General features: G+C 40.6%; 1 protein-coding gene across 8 annotated transcripts in view; it reads left to right on the forward strand.

Annotated features, from left to right (window-relative positions):
* gulp1a (GULP PTB domain containing engulfment adaptor 1a) overlaps positions 1 to 24503 on the forward strand; it is a 379864-nt gene that overhangs the window by 208035 nt on the left and 147326 nt on the right. For all 8 annotated transcript variants that reach the window (XM_043704094.1, XM_043704098.1, XM_043704097.1 and 5 more), the window contains one exon: positions 3086 to 3163. In XM_043704094.1, the coding sequence (XP_043560029.1) occupies positions 3136 to 3163 (28 nt within the window). In that variant the 5' untranslated portion in view covers positions 3086 to 3135. The remainder of the gene's footprint in view (positions 1 to 3085; positions 3164 to 24503) is intronic.

Raw genomic sequence — 24503 nt, forward strand, 5'->3', positions numbered from 1 at the left:
ACTGGCTGCTCTTTAACCCCTCTAAGTTTATTAGTGTTTTCAAGACAGACACCCTGAGGTCTCGGTCTTCTGCATCCTTAGTTAGAATCCCTACAGTGTGGAAACAGGCCCTTCAGCCCAACTAGTTTTTCCCACCCAAACCCCATTGCCCATTACTCTACATGTACCCTTGACTAATGCACCTAACCTACACATCCCTGAACGCAATGGGCAATTTAAGATGGCCAGGTCACCTAACCTGCACATTTTTGGATTGTGGGAGGAAACCCACGCAGACACAGGGAGAATGTGCAAACTCAACATGGACAGTCGCCCGAGGCTGGGATTGAACCCTGGTCCGTGGTGCTGTGAGGCAGCACTGCTAACCACTGTGCCACCATGTGCCCGCAATGAGTTGAAGACACTCATTTTGGTTTTCTCACTCCCAAGTCTTCCTTTTCATGTTTGCATTGCTCAGTGACAGCTCTGCCTGGCAAGGGTGTTTTTCTAGTGTCATTCTACTGTTTCTTGGAAGGGCTCCTTGCACATGGCGGTCTTCCTTGTCCCTCTAAAGATTGGCAGCTCTCCACTTTGGTCTTACTGCATGGTGCTTCAACATGGAAAGTAGATGCTTTGCCCTCAGATTTACAAGTTTTAAATGACTGAAATAATTAAAATTGGTTTAAAAAAACTCTCTTCTGTTAAACCTTACTGAGAAGTAACACTTCAACCAAAAAAACCTTTATATTTTGTATATACTACAAAAGTATTTTCTCAACATTTTAAATGGAAGTATGAATGAACCTTGTAGGAACTAAATCATTCTCATCAATCAATTGGTATCAGAATTTAGAGTTAGCGGTTCATGTTCCATTCATGTCCATTGAATGGGCACTAAATTTATCTCCATTAGGTTATATTTATAAGCAACATTATTCTTTGGAGATCATTAAAGGTAAAGCAATCTAATGTTAAAAAAATCACTTACTTCTTCCTGAACTTCGGTTTTAGCAAGTTGTGTGCATGATTAAAATGACTTAAATAAATTCCTTTTCACAACAGTGAAGGTTAAGGGAAAAATTACAAGAAATATTTCATATTTTGATACATGTTTGGCTGGGGTCTGGGGAAGGTAACTGTTTCGACAGGCAAGAGAAGCATTAACCAGAGAAGATGTACGTCTAACATATTTGATGAAAGAAATTCCAGGGGGAAAGGACAGCATGTTTTGTGCAGCAAATTTTAATGATCTGGATTGTGTTACCTCAGACGGTGCTGGGAGCAATTGAAAGAACAACTTTCAAAGAGGAATTTGTTCTTCTTTTGCTACTGGTGTAACCTTTGCTTGTGTAGTTATTCCAATATTGTAAAGTGCCTGGCAGCAGTAATTTTAGAGGCGAGAGAAAATTAGATGCTGAGCCAAAGGGGAATAGATCATGAGGGGTGCTTAAACTTGTGGCTTAAGAATTGAGTTTTTGGGTGGGTCTAAAGGAGCAATGGAAGATTTATAAAATATTTTTTTAGATGCAAGCTCGGTGTTTGCTTTTGTGCAGTGATCTTAAATTAAACTGCAGTTATGCCTTAAAATTCAATGGTTGAGTTGTAATTTTAAAATATTCATTGCAATGTTGGCTGCACTAATTAATGTGTTTATTTCTCACTGTACATAACTAACACACCATTGAGCTGATCAGTGGTTTGAAAAATATTGATAATTTGACGTAGGTGATAGCTGCCAGCTATTTGATGAGATGTTGCTGAAAAGGTGAGGTGAAAGTGACAGACATTGACATCAAGACGGAAATTGACTGAGGGTTACATCAAGGAGCCCTAACAAAATTGAAGTCAATGAGAAACAGGGGGTGTCTTTATATTGGGTAGAGTCAGACTGAGCACAAAAGAGGATGATTCTGGTTGTTGAAGACTAATCATCTCAGCTCCAGGTCATCTCTACAGGACTTCCTCAGGGTATTATCCTTGGCATAACCCAATTCAACTATGTCATCAGTGTCCATCCTCCCATCATAAAGCCAGAGTGAAGAAGTTAATTGATTATGTAAGGTTTAGTGCCATTCATAACACCTCAGAATGTGAAGCAGTCTGTGTCTAAGTGCAGCAAGACCTGGACATTATTTAGGATTGGGCTGATAAGTGGCCAGGAACATTCATGCCAGAAGTGCCATGCAGTGACCATTTCCAAGAAGAGAGAATCTAACAGCCTTCCCTTGACAGTCAGTAGTATTACCATGATTGAATTCCCCTCTATCAATAACCTGGGTGTTACTGCTGACTTATCTGGGCCAGTCATGTAAATACGGTGGCTACAATATCAGATCAGAGGCTGGAACTTGTGTGACAAGTAACTCAGTATCTGACTCTGTAAGGCCTGCATGCCTTCATAAGGCACAGGCGAGGAGTGTGATGAAATACTGTCCACTTGTCTGGATCAGTTGAACTCCAACAATACTTGAGAAGCTGTGGAGCACAGCAGTCCTTTTGATTGGCACCCCGACTGTCACCTCAAATGTTCAAGCTCTCTGCCACCACCAGTAAGTTGCTGGCAATGTGTAGCTTCTGAGAGATTCATTGCAACAACTTGCCAAGCCTTCTTTGACAGTGCCTTGTGCTCCCAAAAGAATGAGGGCAGCAGGTTGTTGTGAACATCACTCCCTGTAAGCTCTCCACAATCTTGACTTGTTACTGCTGCTTCACTGTCACTGAGCCAAAATCCTCAAACTCCCACACTAAGCGAACGAGTGGGTATACCATCAGCACATGGCCTCTAGGGACTCACCACCACTTTCTCAGTGATACATAGGGATTGGAAAAAAAATGCTGGTCTTGATATCAATGCAGACACCCCAAGAATGAAATAAAATAAACTGAGCCTTTTTCTCCTCCCAAATCTGCACAAGTCATTCATGAATATTTTTCAAGAAGGGTCTTTATCATTGAAAATCACTTTATTAGAACTGTAATGCATTATTAAGCTGCTGGTTTTTACACAGTTCAAATAGATTATAGTGCTTGATATCTAATTATCTGCCTGAAGACTGTAATCATCACAGAAGGACTATATGATCTTATGCCTGTATGTCATTTTCAGATAAAAAATCACTGGAATACTGCTACTGTTTGTGCTGAACACTTATCAACATGAATCGGGCTTTCAGTAGAAAAAAGGGTAGGTGGATTTCTTGCCTTTATTGTGATTAGTAACTTGATGACAAAAACGTTTTTGTTAACCACTAATAATTTCTGTCAATGTTAGTCCAGCATTTTAAGGAAAGAGTTAATGATTAGCTACCAAATTTATTTGAGGTGTATTTGAAAATTACCTACTAAACTGCTGTATTTATTTCAAATAAGGTCCCACATAAGAAATTACCATGTAAAATTTAAACAATTTGGATTGGCGGTAGTGTAGTGACTTGCATGTACCGACATGGATAGAGAACTAATTGGTTGACAGGAAACAATGAGTAAGAACAAAACAGGTCTTTTTCTGAGTGGTGGCCAGTGATTATTAGAGTATTGCAGGGATCACTGCTTAGACCCAGCTATTCACAATATCTATTCATGATTTAGATGATGAAACTAAATGTCATGCCTCCAAATTTGCAGATGACACAAAGCTGGTGGGAGGATGAACTGTGAGCAGATGCAGAGATGCTTCAGTATTATTTGGACAAGTTGAGTGAGTGGACAAATATAGGGCAGATGCAATATAATGTGGGTAAATATGAGGTTATCTATTTTGAAAGCAAAAACAGCAAGGTAGCTCATTATCTGACTGGTAATAAGTTGGAAAAGGGGGATATGGAATGTAACTCAGGTACACCAGTTGCTGAAAGTAAGCATGCAGGTGGTGAAGCAGATAAATGATATGTTATCCTTCATTGTGAGAGGGTTCAAGTACAGAAGTGGTGATATATTGCTGCAATGGTACAGGGGCTTGATGAGCTCATAGCTGGAATAGTGTGTGTAGGTGTGGACTCCTTACCTGAGGAAGCATATTCTGGCTGTAAAGGGAGTGCTTTGAAGGTTTACTAGATTGAGTCCTGCAATGTTTGGATCCATGTGTGAAGAGAAACTAGATCTCTGAGGGCTATAGTCACTGGAATTTAGAAGAACAAAAGGGATTTCTTGGAAACATAGAATTCTAAAAGGATTAGACAGGAAGGATGACAGGGTATCTGGAACCAGGGGTTGCCATCTAAGGATATGAGGTAGACCATTTAGAACTGAAATGAGGAGACAATACTTCACCCAGAGAGTCTGTGTAACTCTCTACCACAAAACTTTGAGGCCAAAACATTAAATGTTTTCTAAAAGGAATTAGATATAGTTCTTAGAGCTAAAGGGATCAAACTGTATGGGTAGAAAGTGGGAACAGGGTATTGAATTGCTCAAAGAACCAAATATCCTCCTCCTCCTGCTCCTGTTGTCTATGTTTCTATGAATGTTATTTAGATTGATAGGTTTGAGGAAAACCATGTTGAGCACAAGTTAGAGACGCTTACAACAATGCCACAATTACTGCCACTTGTTTCTTGGTGTTTTCAAATTGTTTGTGGTTTCTAGATCTTTATCTTTGCACATGTTTAGTTATGGATCAAAAAGTGTGGTGCTGGAAAAGCACAGCAGGTAGGCAGCAATCCCTTCATCAGGAAGGGCTTATGCCTGAAACATTGACTCTCCTGCTCTTCGGATGCTGCTTGACCTGCTGTGCTTTTCCAGCAACACACTCCTGACTCTTACCTTCAGCATCTGCAGTCCTCACTTTCTCCTACATCTTTAGTTATCCCTAACTATGGTTCTTTGGCTCTTTCAATCCTCATGCTTGCATTTGCCCACAAAATCTAGGTTCATATCACAGTGCAGTATTGAAGGATTGCTGGACAATTCGAGTGCCATGTTTTGAATAAAACATTCGACTAGGTTCCTTCCTTCCGACCACACTAAATGTAAAATATACATGGCCTAATCTGAAGAGGATTGCTGTTATCCTGGCTCCCTTACCGCCCTCAGCCAACATCATTTATTGATCAATGGAGTTATATATCTCATTTTTCTGAAGATAGAATCTTGTGTTCAAACTGTCTGTTGAATCTAGCTAATTAACAAGTGATGACATGTCAAACATCAGTGATTGACAGTAAAGTGATTTGGGGCACTGTAAAGATGTAAAAGTCAAATAGTAGTTAAAAATCTGGAACAAAAAACCCAGTTTTTAATATGATGGCCAATCAAATCAATCGAACATAGACTATCATGTTTCAGCCTGTGACACTTACTTGTGTTTTGTTTTTGTGTTTTGTTTTATCGTACCTCAAAAAGCACACATGAACTATGTTAAGGAAACTTGAGCCTATCGAGCATGTTTTGTGCATCGTTTGTGCAAAACTGTCCTTGAGTTTGTCCAGTGTATGGAGTGAATTCGCAGTGGTTTGTGTGTTTGGGACCAAAAATGGGCAGGCCCTGGATTTCCTGCCACTAACCAGTTTGCTAGCTCTGACCTGCCTCCAAGCTGTTTGGAAACCTGATAGTTCAAGGGTAAAACAGCTATAGATGGGGGATAGCCAATAACAGCAATGAAAATGCCTACCACTGCCCCTCCAGCTAGCACATGAAGTCCCTGGCGTGGCTACAACACAGCCTGTAAAAGGAGATAGACTCTTTGTGGCAGACAAGAGAATCAGATCTGCAGAAACATTTTAACCCCCACCTCTTTCTGTATGACTGCCTTTGAGATCCCCATCTTTGGGAAGCTGACCAGAATATACCATCTGGCCATACATTTTCCCCTCCATTGAATAACATGGCTGGGCAGGAATTTCATAGCCTCACCTGAGGCGAATTTGGTGGCAAGGGGATATTTCATCAGGTAGGAGTGTTGCAACATTGTCCAATTATGGGCCTCATCCTTTCATCAATGGTGTTCTCCCATGGCGACTGGGGAATCTGAAAACTAAAGACTTATTAGCTTTCATTGCAGGCTACATCCCACCTCTGATCTATCCTCTGGTTTCAGGGATGAGGAGTTTCAATGTGTTCACATCCTTCCTATAGTGTGGAGAATAGAACTGTACACAGTACTCCTGCTGAGGTCTAACAAGTGTCGTGTCCAAGCTCAGCAACATCGTCTTGCTCTTGTATTCCATGCCTAGTAACAAAGCTGTAACAATACTGTATGCGTAATTCACTGCTCTGTATACCTATCCTGTCACCTTCAAAAATCTGTGCACAAATACACCTTAGTCCTTCTGCTCCTGCACCCATGTAAATTATGCTCATTTGAAGTTGTCTTTAAATATTCTTCCTATCAAAATGCATCACCGCACACTTTTCTGAATTAAACATCATCTGATACCTATCGGCCCACTGCACCAACTTGTCAACATCCTTCTAAAGTTGTACACTATCCCCCTTATAGTATACACTGCTTCCAAGTTTCATATCATCTGCAAACTTTCCTGAAGTTAAGCTGACTGGTCTGTAATTGTTGGATTATTCCTATAACCTTTTTTGAACAAGCGTGTAATGTTTGCAATTCTCTGGTCTTCTGTCACCTCTGGTGAGGCTAAGGAAGATGGAAAGATTTTGGGCAGAGGCCCTGCAATTTCCACTTTCACATCCTTTAATTTCCTCAGATATATCTCACCCAGCTTTGTCAACTTTAAGTGCCAACTATCTATCTAATACTTCCTCGTTATCAAATTTGAAGGCAGGGAGTGACAGAGTTTCCTCTTCTGTCAACTTGGTCTGGGTAGCAACTCCCTCCTCAGTAAAGACAGGTGCGAAGTATTCATTTAATACCTCAGCTAAGCTCCAACATCCCCTTTTGGTCTCTAATCAACCCTGCTCCTCCTCTTGTCACTCTTACCATCTGTATGCCGAAAGACTTCAGTATTACATTTGTGTTGGCTGCCAATCTATTCTGATAATTCCTCTTTGCCTCTAATATGTTGCCACCCAATTGTACTTTCTAACCGACACCTGTCATACGCACACTTTAACTTGTTTATCTTGATCTCTGCCACCTTTGTCATCTGGAGAGCTCTGGATTTATTTGCCCTATCTTTCCTTTGAGGGAATACACTGATCCATCTCCTCTTTAGAAGATAAAACAATACAGCGCTGAATAGGCCCTTCGGCCCTCGATGTTGCGCCAACCTGTGAACTATTCTCAGCTCGTCCCTCTACACTATCCCAAAATCATCCATGTGCTTATCTAAGGATTGTTTAAATCTCCCTAATGTGGCTGAGTTGACTACATTAGCAGGTAGGACATTCCACGCCATACCACTCTCTGCGTAAAGAACCTGCCTCTGACATCTGTCTTAAATCTATCACCCTTCAATTTTTAGTTATGCCCCTTGTACGAGCTGATGTCCTCATCCTAGGAAAAAGTCTTTCACTGTCTACCCTATCTAATCTTCTGATCATCTTATATGTCTCTATCAAATCCCCCCTTAGCCTTCTTCTTGCCAATGAGAACAGACCCAAGTCTCTCAGCCTTTCCTCATAAGACCTTCCCTCCTGACCAGGCAACATCCTGGTAAATCTCCTCTGCACCTTTTCCAATGCTTCCACATCCTTCCTGTAATGGGGTGACCAGAACTGTACACAATATTCCACTTGTGGCTGCACCAGCGTTTTGTATAGCTGCAGCATGATATTACAGTACCGGAACTCAGTCCCTCTACCAATAAAACCTATCACAACATATGCCTTCTTAACAGCACTATCAACCTGGGTGGCAACTTTCAGGGATCTAAGTACATGGACTCCAAGATCCCTCTGCACATCCACATTACCAAGATTCTTTCCATTGACCCAGTACTCTGCCTTCCTGTTATTCTTCCCAAAGTGCATCACCTCACATTTAGCTGCATTGAACTCCATTTGCCACCTCTCAGCCCAATTCTGCAGTTTATCCAAGTCTCCCTGCAATCTGTAACATTCTTCCATTGTGACACTACTCCACCGACTTTAGTGTCGTCTGCAAATTTTCTAACCCATCCACTATGCCTGTGTCTAAGTCATTTATAAAAATGACAAACAGCAGTGGTCCCAAAACAGATCCTTGTGGCACACCACTAGTAACTGGATTCCAGACTGAATATTTTCCATCAACCACCACTTGCTGCCTTCTTTCAGAAAGCTAGTTTCTAATCCAAACAGCTAAATCACCTTCAATTCCATGCCTCTGCATTTTCTCCATCAGCCTACCACGTGGAACCTTATCAAAGGCTTTACTGAAGTCCATGTATACCACGTCAACTGCCCTACCCTCATCTACATGCTTGGTAACCTTTTCAAGAAACTCAATGAGGTTTGTGAGACACGACCTGCCCTTGACGAAACCATGTTGAATATCTGAAATCAAATAGATGATTGCTTGCTAGATGATTATAAGTCTTATCTCTTATAATCCTTTCCAAAACCTTTCCCACAACAAAAGTAAGGCTCACTGGGCTATAATTATCTGGGTCATCTCTGCTGCCCTTCTTGAACAAGGGCACAACATTTGCAATCCTCCAGTCCTCAGGTACTACACCTGTAGACAATGATAACTCAAATATCAAAGCCAAAGGCTCTGCTATCTCCTCCCTCGCTTCCCAGAGAATCCTCGGATAAATCCCATCTGGTCCAGGTCCCTTGTCTATTTTCACTCCTTCTAGATTGATAACACCTGTTTGTGACTAACCTCGATCCTTTCTAGTCTAATATCTCATACCTCATTCTTCTCCTCTACAATATTCTCCATTTCCTGAGTGAACACCGATGAGAAATGTTCATTTAGCACCTCTCTGATCTCTATAGGGTCCACACTCAACTTCCCACTTCTGCCTTTGACTGGCCCTTTTCCTACCATTCCTCACATACCAATAGAAAGCTTTAGGGTTCTCCTTTATTCTATTTGCTAAAGACTGCTCGTGTCCTCTCTTTGCTCTTCTTAACTCTCTCTTTAAATCCTTCCTAGCTGATCTGTAACTCTCCATCGCCTCATCTGTACCATCTTGCCTCATCAATACATAAGTCTCCTTCTTCTTAACAAGAGATGCAATTTCTGTAGTAAACCACGGTTCCCTTGCCTATCATTTCCTCCCTCCCTGACAGGGATATACCTATCAAGGACACGCAATATCTATTCCTTAAACCAGCTCCACATTTCCATTGTCTGCATCCCCTGCATTTTGCTACCCCATTCTATCACTAAACTAAACATAACTGAATTATGGTCACTCTGTCCAAAGTGCTCACCTACAACTAAATCAAACACCTGGCCTGGTTCATTACCGAGCACCAGATCCAGTGTGGCCTTCCCTCTTGTCTGCCCTTCGACATACTGTGTCAGGAAACCCTCCTGTACACGTTGGACAAAAACTGATCCATCTGATGTACTAGAGCTATAACATTTCCAGTCAATTTTGGGGAAGTTAAAGTCCCCCATAATGACCACCCTGTTCCTTTCACTCCTACTCAGAATAATTTTGCTAATCCTCTCTTCCACCTCCCTGGAACTCTGCGGAGGCCTATAAAAAAAACTCTAAGCAGTGTGACCTCTACTCTCCTGTTTCTAACCTCAGCCCACACTACCTCAGTAGACGAGTCCTCATCAAATATTCTCTCAGCCACTGTTATGCTATCTTTGACTAACAAGGCCACGCCTCCATCTGTTTTTCCGCCTTGCCTGTTTTTAGTGAAAGATCTAAACCCTGGAACCTGCAACATCCATTCCTCATCCTGCTCTATCCATGTCTCCAAAATGGCCACAACATCGAAGTCCCAGGTACCTATCCATGCTGCAAGCTCACCTGCCTTATTTCGGATACTTCTGGCATTGAAGTCGACACACTTCAAACCAGTTTGCTGTCTGCCAGCACATTCCTGCAACCCTGAAATCCTATCTCTGTCCTTCCTACTCTTATCCTCCTGTGCACTGCAACTACACCTCCGGTTTCCATCCCCCTGCTCAGCTAGTTTATACCCACCCGAAAAGCACCAGCAAATTTCCCACCCAGGATATTAGTACCCCTCTGGTTCAAGTGAAGGCTGTCCTGTTTGTACAAGTCCCACCTTCCCCAGAATGAGCTCCATTATCCAAAAATCTGAAACCCTCCCTCTTGCACCATCCTTGCAGCCATGTGTTCAGCTGATATCTCTCTCTGTTCCTTGGGCAGGACCCCAAAGATACGATCCGAGACATCATGGACCCTGGCACCTGGGAGGCAACACACCAACTGCGAGTCTCATTGGTTCCCTACAAACTTTCTATCTGAGCCTCAAACTATTGAGTCCCCAATGACTAACACTCTCCTCCTTTCCCTCCTTCCCTTCTGTGCAACAGGGACAGACTCTGTGCCAGAGACCTGGGCCCCACTGCATGCCCCTGGTAAGTCGTCCCCCTCAACAGTATCCAAAACGGTATACATGTTTTTCAGGGGAACGACCACAGGGGATCCCTCTACCGACTGTTTTTTCCCCTTTCAAAACAGTCACCCAGCTTTCTTCTTGCCTCGGAGTAACTACTTCCCTGTAACTCCTATCTATCACAGCCTCTGCCTCCCAAATGATCCGAAGTTCATCCAGCTCCCACTCCAGTTCCCTAACACTGTTTTGGAGGGGCGAGAGTGGGTGCACTTCCTGCAGATGTACTTGGTTGGGACTCTAATGGCGTCCCTGACCTCAAACATCATGCAGGAAGAACATTGCTCTCCCTGCACTGCCATCTCTGCCAGTCCCCTCGTCACAAAGTAAAAAAGAGACGCTTACCTGATATGTCCCTGGTCCTTAAGGTTAGAGGATTGGTTGGGTGGGAGGCCCTGCAACAGTAGGGTGTCGGGTTGAGAAGATACTGACTTATATAGCAGGATGGTAATAAACATAAGAAGTCCCTCCTTTCCCAGAAACTTCTGCTCTCTGACTTCAAAATTAAAAGCACAATCAGTGACTCCCCGCTCCCGGCAGGCCCCTGGTGCAAGCTCCTGCCCTTCGAGTTGCTGCTGCCGCTGAAAAATATTGATGCTGCAGATGACATGAGCAAGCTCCCAATGGCCTTCCTTGCCCAATACTTTACCCGCTTTTCGCCAAGTATCTCGCCAGGACCAACTTGCCCAGTTATTTTCCCCTGCTTGCCACTACTCTCACCACTTCCAGGGAGGCAGGAAGTTCCTCCTATAATCCCACCTAAGCACTGTTGGATTCTACATCTCCTCCCAAATCCCATAGTCGACCTGAAAATTGATTAATTACTCCTCATTGATTATTGATTAATTACTACAAATGCACTTGCCATTAAGAATATTTTCAGCTGATCAAGCCATGCTATTTTAAGATTGGCCTTGTGTCATGTGAGATCAATTATTGTGTACAAATTTCTTGCAGATAATTGGGTTAATTATTATTTTTATTAAACAATAAACAACTCTTCTTTCAATGTAAAATATACTTGCAATGAAAATCCCTTGAGAACACTGTAAACCATTTATTTTGCATAAAACATAAGGCAAGGTAAAACATGACCTCACGTTTTGCTGAGTCAAGTTTGAAAACAAATATCCATGCACACATGAGGTTAAAGTGTCTGTAACTAGAATAAACAGGTATATTAAGCAGCAGAATATCGATACAGTTGAGGAGTAAACATGGTAGTTGGAAGTGAATTGGACCAGCTTTTATTACAAAGTAATTTTTTGTTGCAAAGGCTGTGCCAGCTACCCTTTATTATTAATGTTCAAATTAGGAGTTGAATAATTCAATTATTCATGTGAACAGCAATGCGTTTGTTGAAAAAAAAACTTCCAGTCTGGAGGGGGTGTCCAAGAATAATTCCCAAACACATTTATTTTGGTAGCAATAACTATAGGAAAAATGTTGAGGATGTCAAATATTTTCATAAATCTCATAGAGAAAACAGACCAAACTCACCTTAAGTTGTTGGACAATAAAGATGGGCAATACCATTTTATTCAAGAGATTGATTTTTTAATCATGTTGTGATATGAGGTGGTAATAATTTATCCAATTATTAGACATATTCTCAAAGCCAAATTAATTGATAACTCACTTTTTCAGTTAAGCATCCACGTTGCTCATTAATCACCTCTTTGATTTTTGGATTATGTCCCTCATAAATGTTCAGATGATTTTATTGTGGCTGTTGCCAGACAAACCATCTTAAAACATTAACTGTGTTCCAGTCTTTATATTGTAGTTCTCATTTTGTTAAATTGTTTCAATATTTATGAGCAGCTGCTGCATTTGCGTAGCTGCACCCTAATGTGTTGTGACCAGGTTGTCATATCCTTGCTTTTAGAGGCTAAATCTGTCAGTGTTTTTGCTGAAATGAACACATCTTGTAGAAAACTGCCTCTTTTTCCCCAAGGGCCATGATCTTTTTTTTATGGTAGTCACGTCAAAGAATTCAGTCTCCTGATTAATGTTTCATAATTTAGCCTTGAAACTATTAACACTTGATCCTTCTGAGTCCAATGCTATCTGTAATATTAGTTCTCATCACAGAGTAAAATTTGTGAAATATTTCAAGCAGTTCTGCATATTTCCCTGGGTTGAACATTACTGATAACTTTCTAGCAAAAAGTTAAAGAAAATATTGGCAGGTCACCAGAGAATAAACCCTGCTGTGCTTTGAACTAGTCTCGATGTTTTGAGCAATTTGCAGCATCGTTTATGAATTTGCGGGCCGATGAGGCAACTTTCTTACTAAATATCAGCAAGTGGCCAATTAAAGGGATAAAAGCTTGTTAAATGTCTTACTAATGCTGCAACTCACCTAATTAATATTCAACTTCCTATATTATCAAAGGTGCTGAGCATACTCGATATGAACAAACCTTGATGTGGAAGTTAGAGTAGGTACCTGGCAACTTAATCTTACTGTGGAAAGCCTCCATGTTGTTCAGCACCAAACAACATCTCAGGGCATGATGCATGGGTACATGCAACCCCTGTCCATTTATATTGGCATCTGACATTGACTAACCCTCTTTTGACCATCATGGCATCTTCCCGATACGTTTGCAGGTCTCATAGGAAGCACAGACCTGCATTGTAGGGGGCATTGGCAACTAACATTGAAAGGCTGCTGCAAGGACTCCTTTTGAGTAGAGAAATAGACCCACCTCCAGGTTGTATGCTAGGGCTGATCATGTGATATCTTAGTGTTCACTCACTTAATTCCTACTTGCAGCATCCATGCCGTGCCGAGCCTTGTAGTAGATTGGCCAATCAGCCAGTTCCAAAAGCTATCATTACCTCCATACTGAGGTTATCCTTAGCACAGGCACTCAGACAGGCTGCTTGTCATTAGATGTTGTTATCATCATGTTATATTTATGGGTGGTGCACTGAGATGTCATTCTAACACCTACAACATATGCCAGCTGTTGTGCAGCAAACAGACTCTACATATATCACCCAAATAGTCCCGTCAGAAACTGTTAAGAGTAGTTCTCAGTCCAGTCAAAGCTGTGAGGGTGAGGGGATGCAGTATTCTCAGCCTTGGGCATGGACTGCATGCAGTCCAAGTGCTAAGCCATCCTTGAGGTGTACACGTTTTGGGGGGGGGGGTGGGTTATGTTTGAGTCCAGTGCAGGAAGTGGGCGACAGTTACTCTTGCAGGGCTGTAGGAAGTGGAAGCTCCTCTTGTGCATGACAGATCTCAGCTGCATCAGCCACTGGAAAACTGACAGGAACAGTACCTTGGGACAGAATCCGGGAAATCCCTCCCTAAGGGCATTGTGGGTCAACCTACAGCATGGGGACTGCAGCACATCAATAATGCAACTCACAACCACCACCTTCTCAAGGGGAATCAATGCTGGCCAGCCAGCAATATCCAAATGCTTGGTGTGAATGAAAACAATTGGATTGACACATGGCAGGAGTTGATGAGAGCTGGGAGCAGCAGACAGACATGGAATGTAAAATAATCATTGGTTAAAATGCTGCATTTGGTTGGTATTTTGGGAGTAAACCAAAGCCTTTATTAGTTTTATTTATGTTTCACTTTTGAGGCCTGTAAGTAAGAATTCAGTTGAAATTGTCCAAGTGATTCCTTGCATGTGACGTTCCACAGTGACAAAATGCAGGTCCAGTGTGAGCATTGGGCATGGGAATGTGGTATGTTAGGGAGGGTGTTGAAATGAAATGTAGCTAAGGACAGGGTACTTGCTGCCCCTTGTTCAGAATGGATACATCTTGTCCCCATCAAACTGCACTCAGCCTTCACACCCAGTATCTTATTGATGAATACTCCACCTCTTTATTTCTCTGCCTTTGCTGGTGCTCTAGCCCTGGAATGAGATTGGAATCTGGAACCTTGAAATTCAGAAGTGAAAATACTACCAACTGAACCATGTCAGAATAGTAATCCAGTTGCAGTTCTTCGCTAACAGCGAAGGGGTGTCAATTCAGTGATGTGTGAACCATTGCTCCCACACTGAAAATATATGCCAAGTTGCAAGCCGATGAGTTCATTAGAAGGTCACTTCCAAATTTCTGAGCAAGTCACAGGCCTTCAGAGTGGTGTCCTGCCTCACCAGTAGCTGATAACCAGAGGATGACTTAGTGGGATTCTCAATAGATTATTAATGCAGAAACTCAAATAATGTTCTGGGTGTTTGGGTTCAAATCAATAAAGTATCTGCAATTAAGAATCTTAACAATGACCACGAAGCTGTTGTCAATTGTCGGAAAAACCCATCTGGTTCACTAAAGCCCTTTAGGGAAGGAAATCTACCATCCTTACCTGGGCTGGCCTACAGATGACTCCAGACTCATAGCAATGTGGTTGAGTCTTAACTGCCCTTCGGGCAATTAGCCACAGGCAATAAATGCTGGCCTAGCAGTGACGTCCATATCATGTGAGTGGATTAATAAAAAGAGACAGGCTTTAGGACCCAGAAGCAGCCAGTTGGTTAAAGCCAAGTTTCCAGGGGATGCAGTGGTGAGTAAGTAAGTGGTTCTCTTTTACTTGTTGTAGGTGAGGTTCACAGGGAGAGTGGAGTCTGAGTCAAATGCAGGAGGTTGGTTTTCAGAGGTTATGTCTCCTACTGTTCCCAGGTTGGGCAAATGGAGCCACCCGCTAACTTTGCAGGCAGGGCCGGTCATGGGATGGCAACCACTTTCCCCATCTGTCAGGGAGGTGTTGGTGAGGTCAGGCACTTCAGAAATGTCACTGATCACCCCTTCTCTCCAGCACATTTCCTACCCCGGGGAGGGGAGCGATTCAGCCAGCTGCACCGTTTATGATGCACTATTGGATAGATTGTGTCAAAAAAAAGCAACCTAAAATGCCTTTCTCTCAAAAGTGAGCCTGACTTGAACTCACCATTTTTAAACTGTTTATTTTTTTAAATGATTTAATGTTCGATTGCATTCTCTGTTTCTAATATGTAAAATTTAATTATCTTAGTGCCTTTTAAAGGTAGCCTAAATTGATTCAGAGAAAGTACCCACTTTGTCAAAATCTCTCTTGTGTAACTGCAGTTCCGCAATAATTTCTTGTTAAGGCTGCATCTCGCCTGTTTATGCTTGTACTTCAAAATGTTTCAGCCTATGCTGTTTGATTCTCTGAGCTCTCTTCAAATTCCACCCAAGTCTCATAATGTCAGATAAGCCATTTTTTATTCAAAATTGGATCTGGCATTTTATTCCTAATGCCTCCTTAAGCAGTTTGTTCCAGAAGAAACATTTGAATTTGGTGCCCTTGTGTTAAGTTCCTGGGAGGGGAGAGTTGGCAGTGATTGATGGAGGAATCAGAGAACAGTAAACTGGTGGGTTGACAATCTGGCAGGAGTCTGATATCCAAGGGAACCTCCCCCTATTCCTTCTGGCTTCATAACTTGCGATCAGTAGCCATAGAGACCACTTGCAAGTTCTTAATAACATTACCTTACAATGGAGCAAGTTCTGCTCAAGGGATTCTACAATGTAATTTCCTCTTTGCTTAATATATTTAAAGGCCGACAGGTCATCTGTTCAAGGTACTCAACCTGATCCCCAGGCTTTAACACAGGGACCAGCACACATTGGGGTAGACTGCATCAGTACTAAATTGGTATGTGTACTGCCCATTTTTTGGATGTGCCTGTTTCAGGTACAACACATACTAATTTCTGCCCAAATGCTACAGCAAGTTTTGCATTGGTGTTGAAATGGGCAAATTTGCACCAAAAATTGGCAATGGGAATGTTTTTTTCCAAAGAGAGCTTTCTCAAATCCTATGAAAATCGCTGGCCAAACCAAAAGCATTTGGCTTCCTGGGCAGATGTTAAAGTATTTATTCATCTCTCGTCTTTAACTCTGCTGAAATGTAGATGTAGCTAACACTATCCTTCAGAAAATACACTATCTAAATCTGTAAAAAGACATGAGGCAGAGTTTGAAATTCTGCCATATTTTATATTTTGCAGAATTTGCAACTGGCTTGCTGACAAATTCTTCTTTCAAAAGAAAATAAATTAAATCATTTCTTTGCCTAAACCAACCAAACTAATGAAAATAGTTATTCAATTCCTTTTAAAAATAATGAATATTTGAGTAGAAAATGCTAACGTTAGCTTTTTTAATGTCCTAAATGTATTTAAACATTAAATATTGAGACATTTAAGGACTGATTTTGTTTTGATGTATTTTCAATCACATTTTATTTCCTGAGTTTTACTTATTTTCTGTCCTCTTTGATACAGAATCAATGTGTTTTGTAAATACTGTTAGTGATCTTGTTCTTACTTCTGATCATCCTAACACGTTTAGTGCCCCAATTAAAACAAGATGGAAGGTAATTTGAGACATATATGCCAAGTGTTTGTAACTATTGTCATGTGGCTGGAGGCACTGTTTGAATTATAGAATCCGTGCAGTGCAAATAGAGGCTATTCAGCTCATTGAATCTGCACTGACCCTCCGAAGGGCTTCCCATCCGGATGCACCCCAAACTGTATCCCAGCCCCTCATTTAGACATTCCTGGACAGTACAGGCTTATTTTTAGAATGCCAATCCACCTAAACTATATATTTTGAACTGTAGGAGGAAACCGGAGCACCCACTAGCAACCCATACAGACCCAGGGAGAATGAACAAACTCCACATAGACAGACGCCCAAGGCTGAAATTGATCCTGGGCCCCACCACTGTGAAGCAGCAATGCTAGCCTCTATGTCAATGTGCTGAGAGGTTTGGTCTAAAACAGACTGGTCAAGAAGAAATTCAATCTTAGGGGTTAGTCTTCAATGTTAAACTATTTATTATACACTAGTACTAACTTGTATATAAGAATCATTGACATACAAGGCTCTGATGTATTAGGGAAGGATTAAACTATCATCTTTGTACATACTTGCCTAGGTATGCTGTGTTTCTTATACAGTGTGTTACCCTGATTTGTCTTGGAATGTTCCTTCCAGTCTGTCCTGACTCCATCCACATGATCCTATTTATATTCTGTGATGTGCAGCTCCATGCCATCATTCCAAGATTGCTCCGGGTTCCTGAAGAGTTTCCATGATACCCATCCCCAAGCTTTTCTCCTCTTCAGAAACAATGATTAACAGTTGCATATATTCTCAAATGAGTTGTCTTTTTTATAACATTTACTGCACAATTTTCCTACTTCTACTACCCTCCCCAAACCTTTCACTTGTTTCATCTGTTTCAATAGGTATAATAGGAAAGTCCATGATAAAATATAGACATAATTAATGAAAACCGATGATCTTGAATTTTCTTTGCTGGCTGTTGTTAGATCAGAGATTCAGTAGATCTGGCAGAAGGGACTTGTGTTTATGTATCTGTAGGAAGTTGATTTGGTTTGTCTTGAAGTTTGTTTTTTCTAGTTTGTTATAACTTTGTCCATGCTGTTCCATTTGAAGTCGATGATATACAGCTCCATGACCACGTTGCAAGGTTGCTCCTGAGTCATAAAGCTAACACTAACTGAAATGTTTAAAAGAAAGTTAAACTTTTGATACAGAGCATCTTAGTTTAGTTACAAAAGTCAAAGAAGGCAGTCTACTAATGAATCTGATGTGGACCATTTACATTCTTACATTAGCAAGAACTCAGGCTCTATATTCATTCATTGTTGAGCCATTTATGAAATTCCTTCACATTCTGCCTTCTGTATGTAGCCTGTACATTATAAAATCAGGAGCAAGCCATTCATCTCTTGAACCTGTGTTGCTATTCAGTGAGATCACAATTGATCTATATCCTATCCTTACCCACCTCCCTTGTCTCCTTATCCGTCAATGCTTTTGATAAGTAAAAATATGTTGAGTTCAGATTTTAAAATATTAATTGAGCTGGAATCATTTTTTTTGGTGGAGAAATATTCACATCTATACTTTGTGCAAGGCAATGTACCATAAATGCTGTTATGAATAACCTTGATCTGATTTTTATAGTTAGGTCTCTGTGTCCAAAATGTTTTTTCTTGGCAAGAAGAATTAATTCAATCCACCAGATCAATTCTTTTCAAAAATTTTAAAAGGCTCCATTAATTTTCCCCATAACCTTTTGTTGATATAACATCTAAGTCTCATCCCAACATTTAATATAACAGCAGATTAGTTTATGCTACTGATATATCCTTCATGAGGTCATGTTCCCAGAGCTGTACATTATGCTGTAGATATGGCTGAACCGTAATTGTAGAAAATCTTTCTCACTGTTGTATTCTTGTCATCTAGTTATTGAAGTGAACACTTAGTTGCTTCTCTGATTTTTCCTTTGTACCTATTACTTTTTAATGATGTAAATGTGCCACTAAATCTCTTTGGTCCTCCACTTTTTACATTGTCACAATCTGAAAAAGTTATCTCTAATATTTCTTTTTTATTCTAAAATGGAGGTCCTCAGACTTATCCATCTGTCCCAGTTATGTCCACTTAGAAAAATTATGTTTGATCTCCATAATAAACTTGAATGTATGGGTCTCACTCCTAATATCTAAAGCAATAATAAACATGTTAGTGATTTAGATTGAAGCAGAAACCCTTGCTTCAAATTATCATCCGTTATCACTGCATTTCCAACTTTCTCAAATGTATCAATCTTTCAAATAGATCAGTATTTTTCAATTTCATGAGCTTTGATCTTAGTTAAAAGACTTAAATGTGAAACAATATCAAATGGCTTTTGGAAGTCCCATATAGATTGAACTCATAGTCATTTCACTGTTACTAGGTTAGTACTTATTCAAAAAAATTAACTTAAGTTTGTTAATATGACCTAGCCTTTATAAAGCCCAGAATTGTTTTGAGTGCTCAATTACTTTGTGTCCATAAGACCATAAGAACTAGGAGCAGGAGTAGGCCATCTGACCCTTCGAGCTTGCTCCGCCATTCAATAAGATCATAGCTGATCTTTTCATGGACTCAGATCCACTTACCCTCCCTCTCACTGTATCCCTTAATTACTTTATTGTTCAAAAAGAATCTACCTTAGCTTTAAAACGTTTAATGAAGTAGTGTCAACTACGTCACTGAGCAAATAATTCCATAGTTTTACAACCCTCTGGGTGAAGAAGATCCTCAATTCAGTCCTAACTCTGCTCCCTCTAATCTTGAGGCTATGTTCTCTTGTCCTAGTTTCAAATGCCAGTGGAAACATCCTCCTTATTTCTATCTTATCCATTCTGTTCATAATTTTATATATTTCTATAAGAACCCTCCTCATTCTTCTGAATTCCAATGAATATATTCCCAGTCTATTCAGTCTCTCCTCATAAGTAAACCTCTCAAGTCCAGAATCAACCCAGTGAATCTCCTCTGCACCCCCTCCAGTGCCAGTACATCCGTTCTCAAGTAAGGAGACCAAAACTGTACACAGTACTCCAGGTGTGGCCTCACCAGCACATTGTACAGCTGCAACATTACCTTCTGTTTTTAAACTCAATCCCTTTAGCAATGAAGGTCAAAATTCCATTTGCCTTCTTAATTTCTTGTTGTGCCAGGTGCTGGCAGGTGGGACTAGATTGGGTTGGGATATCTGGTTGGCATGGACGGGTTGGACCCAAGGGTCTGTTTCCATGCTGTACATCTCTATGACTATGACCTGCAGACCAGCCTTCAGTGATTCATGCACAAGGACACCCAGGTCCCTCTGCATTGCAGGATGTTGCAACCTTTTACCTTTCAAATAATAATCCTTTTCACTGTTACTCCTAATAAAATGTATCACTTCACATTTATTAATATTGTATTCCATTTGCAAGATCTTTGCCCACTCACTTAAAGTATTTATGTTCCTTTGCTAAGTTTCCCAGTCCTCTGCACACTTTTCTCTGCCACTCACCTTTGTGTCATCTAAAAACTTTGACATGCCACATGTGGTCCCCAACTCCAAATCATCTATATAAATTGAATAATTGTGGTCCCAACACTAATCCCTGAGACACACCAATAGTTACTGATTGCCAACCAGAATAGCACTCATTTATCTCCACTGTTTGCTTCCTGTTAATCAACCAATCATCTATCCATCCAAAACTATACCTCTAATGCAATGCATCTTTATCTTATGCAGCAGCCTCTTGTGTGATACCTTGTCAAAGGCTTTTTGGAAATCTATGTACACCACATCCACTAGGTTCCCGTTATCCACCTTGCTCGGAATGTCTTCATAGATTTCCAAAAGCATGATTTGCCCTTCATGAACCCATGCTCCATCTGCCCAGTGGGACAATTTCTATCTAGATGCTTTGCTATTTCTTCCTTGATAATATACTCAAGCATCTTCCCCAGTATAGAGGTTAAGATAACTGTCTATAATTCCCCATTTTTTGTCTACCTCCCTTTTCCTGTTTTCTGTTTTCCAATGTGCTGGAACTGCCCCAGAGTGCTGCAAATTTTGGAAAATTATCACAAGTGCATTTATTATTTCTCCCGCCATCTCTTTTAGTACCCTGCGGTGCACTCATCAGGGCCAGGAGACTTGGCCATCCTTAGCTCCAATAGCTTACCCAACACTACCTCCTCCGTGATAATGATTGTTTCCAGGTCCTGACCTACCTTTGTCTCCTTGTCACTTACTGGCATGTTATTAGTATCCTCCACTGTGAAGACTAATGCAAAGTACCTGTTCAATCAGCCATTTCGTCATATCCCATAACTAACTGCCCCTTCTCATTCTCTAAAGGACCAACATTTACTTTAGCCACTTATTTTTGTCCTTTTCCTTTGACTTCTTTTGCTATTCTTAACACTTCACCTTCTTTGGGCCTGAAATGTTCTTTCACTCTTTCCTCTTTCCTGAAATTTTACCTCACTTTTTTGTCAATTATGACTGCTCCATTTGCGTATTAGGGAAATATACTACTGCTGCTTTAAGTTAAATTCTTTATGAACACCTCCCACTACTATCTGTATTTTTAATAAGAGTTTTGTCTAGTTTCATTCATATCTTTCTTATCCTATTTGAGTAATCTGCAGCAAAATCTAACTTCTTATTAACCGTGCCATGCTTCTTTCTTTTCAAAGCTAACATTCATTTCAATTGAATTATGATTGTTTTTAGATGAATGTTCTCTTAATGTCATATAATTAACCAAATTTGGCTCATGGCTCATTACAAAATTTAATATATGTTTCATTTTCAGTTTAAAACAAGTTCTGTTCTGATCCAAAATCACTTAAGGCCTATGGTGTCATTTTTTTTGTACATTTGTTTCTGGGATATGAGCATTACTGGCAAAGCTAGCATTTATTGCTCATCCTAATTTGCTCTTGATAAGGTCAAGAATAAGTTTTGTCTTTGCAAAAACCCATTATCTTTTGTATCGAAAAGATTTGTAAATTACTCATTGTAGTTGTCATTTCTCTTATGGTATCTTGTGGGTTGTCAGTACTCTGTTGTGTTATTTTGTCAGTTTTATGTTTATGCCTGATACTAAAACAAAAGAATATTATCATATTTCCACTCATATATAGCGTACAATATTTCCTAGAAAGGGACCAATTTATTCCCAAGCCTCTGCTGTCAGACTTGATGGTCTTAAATGGAGGCTTTTTGAAAATATACAGACTGAAAACTCACAGTCAGCAATGAAAGAACGGTGCTCAATATTCTTCATGCTCACAGCTGCCCACAGACCTTTCAAACGGCAGTTCATGATTATCGGGATTCATTTTTAAGCCACCACTTTTCCACGGAAGCTGTGATGTGTGTGCATAAGGTAAACACTAATGTGTCTCTTCAAACAGTCATAGCAAAGAATCCTCACTCAGACATTGGAAAAGAAATTAGCTTGGGAGCTTCTAGAAGCACTAGGCAGCCTGAGACCTATTCCCCCAGTGCAGACAGTATCATTGCTCATTCTTTAGAAAGAGAAGAATAACCAGACCGTAAGACTAGCCCTGCAAAAGTATTATTTTAAGGGCCAAGGTTGGCAGTCAAGTAAAATTTATTGAATTTCTAACACTGGAAAGTATATGAAAGTACTCCAACATATTTTTGAAGGTATTTTTGTATTGGGAGAGTATTATCATACACATGGTAGATGTCTCTGTGATCTATTATAGAAAGGCAGTAACAGGCATGAGAGCAATAGATGCCCTCTGTCAACTAATGCACGTAGCATCTCGATGCGAATGCTAATACAACGTTCCCCTGCCGGCTACCCGATAGAGGTGCTCATCTGAGGCTGCTGAAGCAGCACTTGCTTGCAACTTCCGGCTACTAAGAATTGGTAGATCAAACATCTGTGACCTCAGGCATGGCTGTGGCCACTTACTTCCAGATTACTTAGCACATGTTAATCCCAACTCTGTACTAACTTCTAAAACATGTGCATTGCCAAGATTTGCGCTGGTTGCTCAGTCATATCAAGAGATGGCAGTCTTCTCTGTCTCTCTCTCTCTCTCATTCTCTCTCACTCCTGTCTGAAATCAGGAAATTAGTAGGAAAATGTTTCTGTGGAATCTGAGGCTTATGGTCACACTATCTACAGCATGTCACAAGGCAGAAAGATTGCAAACTCTGCAATATTCTCAGCAGTATTAATATTACAGATGTGATCATGTCTGAACTTATCATGCATGGAACCTTCAAAAGGGTTTGGTGATAGAGGTGGTTTTGTCCCTTGATTCGGAGATGGCGGTGTTAGACTGGGGTGGACAAAGTTAAAAATCACGCAACACCAGGTTATAGTCCAACACGTTTATTTGGAAGCACTAACCTTTGGAGCGCTGCTTCTTCATCAGGTGGTGTTGTGTGATCTTTAGCTTTGTTCCTTGTCAGGTTTACACTGCTCCTTTTGTCCTGTAGGAGACAGTACAACTTGCCAGTGGTTGTATAAAACTGTGTTTGATGATATACCTTTATGCCCTTTTCCATGCAATGTTTGGTCTTTTGCTTAGTCTTTTGCTCACAATCAGCTCTGGGCACATCTTTTATTTATTGTCTTGACCGTTTTAATTGTTCATTTGGACCTGGAAGAGACAATCTTTTGTGCTGATCAAACCTGCCTGTATTTCACTCAATTGCAGACTTTTTTTGCCTTTGTCCTACCCATTCCTATCTCAAAACTTATTCCATTCTACCCTGCCCCAGTCTGATGAAAGTTTATTTGCTTGCATCTTTAACTGTTTTTCTCTCCATAGATACTGCTATGGTCTGCTGAGTGGTTCTCGTATTTTCTGTTTTCATTTCAGAATTCCAGCATCTGTAATATTCTGCTTTTTCTAAAGGAATTCTTTAGTTGAAAACAGAATTTATTAACTTGCCTGGAATTTCCTGGTAGAAGGAGCTGAGACAGCTTCTGTTTTTCTTATTTCCTTACAACAATGAACTTATTGCTTGTCGCCAAATGAACCAGGAAACTCACCCACCCATCGTTGTGTGGTTAAAACTATTTTATCTCCTGGAATTTTCACTTCTTCGCAGCTTAAGACATTAACTGAGCATATAGTGTGATGTTTGTACACTTTTGAGGAAGTAAAAGTTGATAACTTTTGGTTTCTAACTGGACCCTGTACATGTCACGAGTTCTTGGTGCGAGAACACCCACAGGAATACTAACCTCCTGTGGAAGTAAAATTCATTGGGGAGAGGGAGGAAAGTGTTGGGGAAGGTCAAGCTATGTTATAACTTACATTCATTTTTGATTTACAACTTTTGCAAACGTAGCTGAAATGTAATGCTTATTATCTTTGCAATGTTCAAGAGTCTTTTGTCTCTTGTTCTTAGTTACATTTGTTTTGCCTTGGTATTTGGTTTCTACTTTCAGAAAACTTTGCACTGTTTACAACTTTATTAGAACATAGAACATAGAAGAATACAGCGCAGTACAGGCCCTTCGGCCCTCGATGTTGCGCCGATCCAAGCCCACTTAACCGACACTAGCCCACTATCCTCCATATGCCTATCCAATGCCCGCTTAAATGCCCATAATGAGGGAGAGTCCACCACTGCTACTGGCAGGGCATTCCACGAACTCACGACTCGCTGAGTAAAGAACCTACCCCTAACATCTGTCCTATACCTAACCCCC

Source organism: Chiloscyllium plagiosum, chromosome 14, assembly GCF_004010195.1.
Source record: "Chiloscyllium plagiosum isolate BGI_BamShark_2017 chromosome 14, ASM401019v2, whole genome shotgun sequence".
NCBI classification, from domain to species: domain Eukaryota; kingdom Metazoa; phylum Chordata; class Chondrichthyes; order Orectolobiformes; family Hemiscylliidae; genus Chiloscyllium; species Chiloscyllium plagiosum.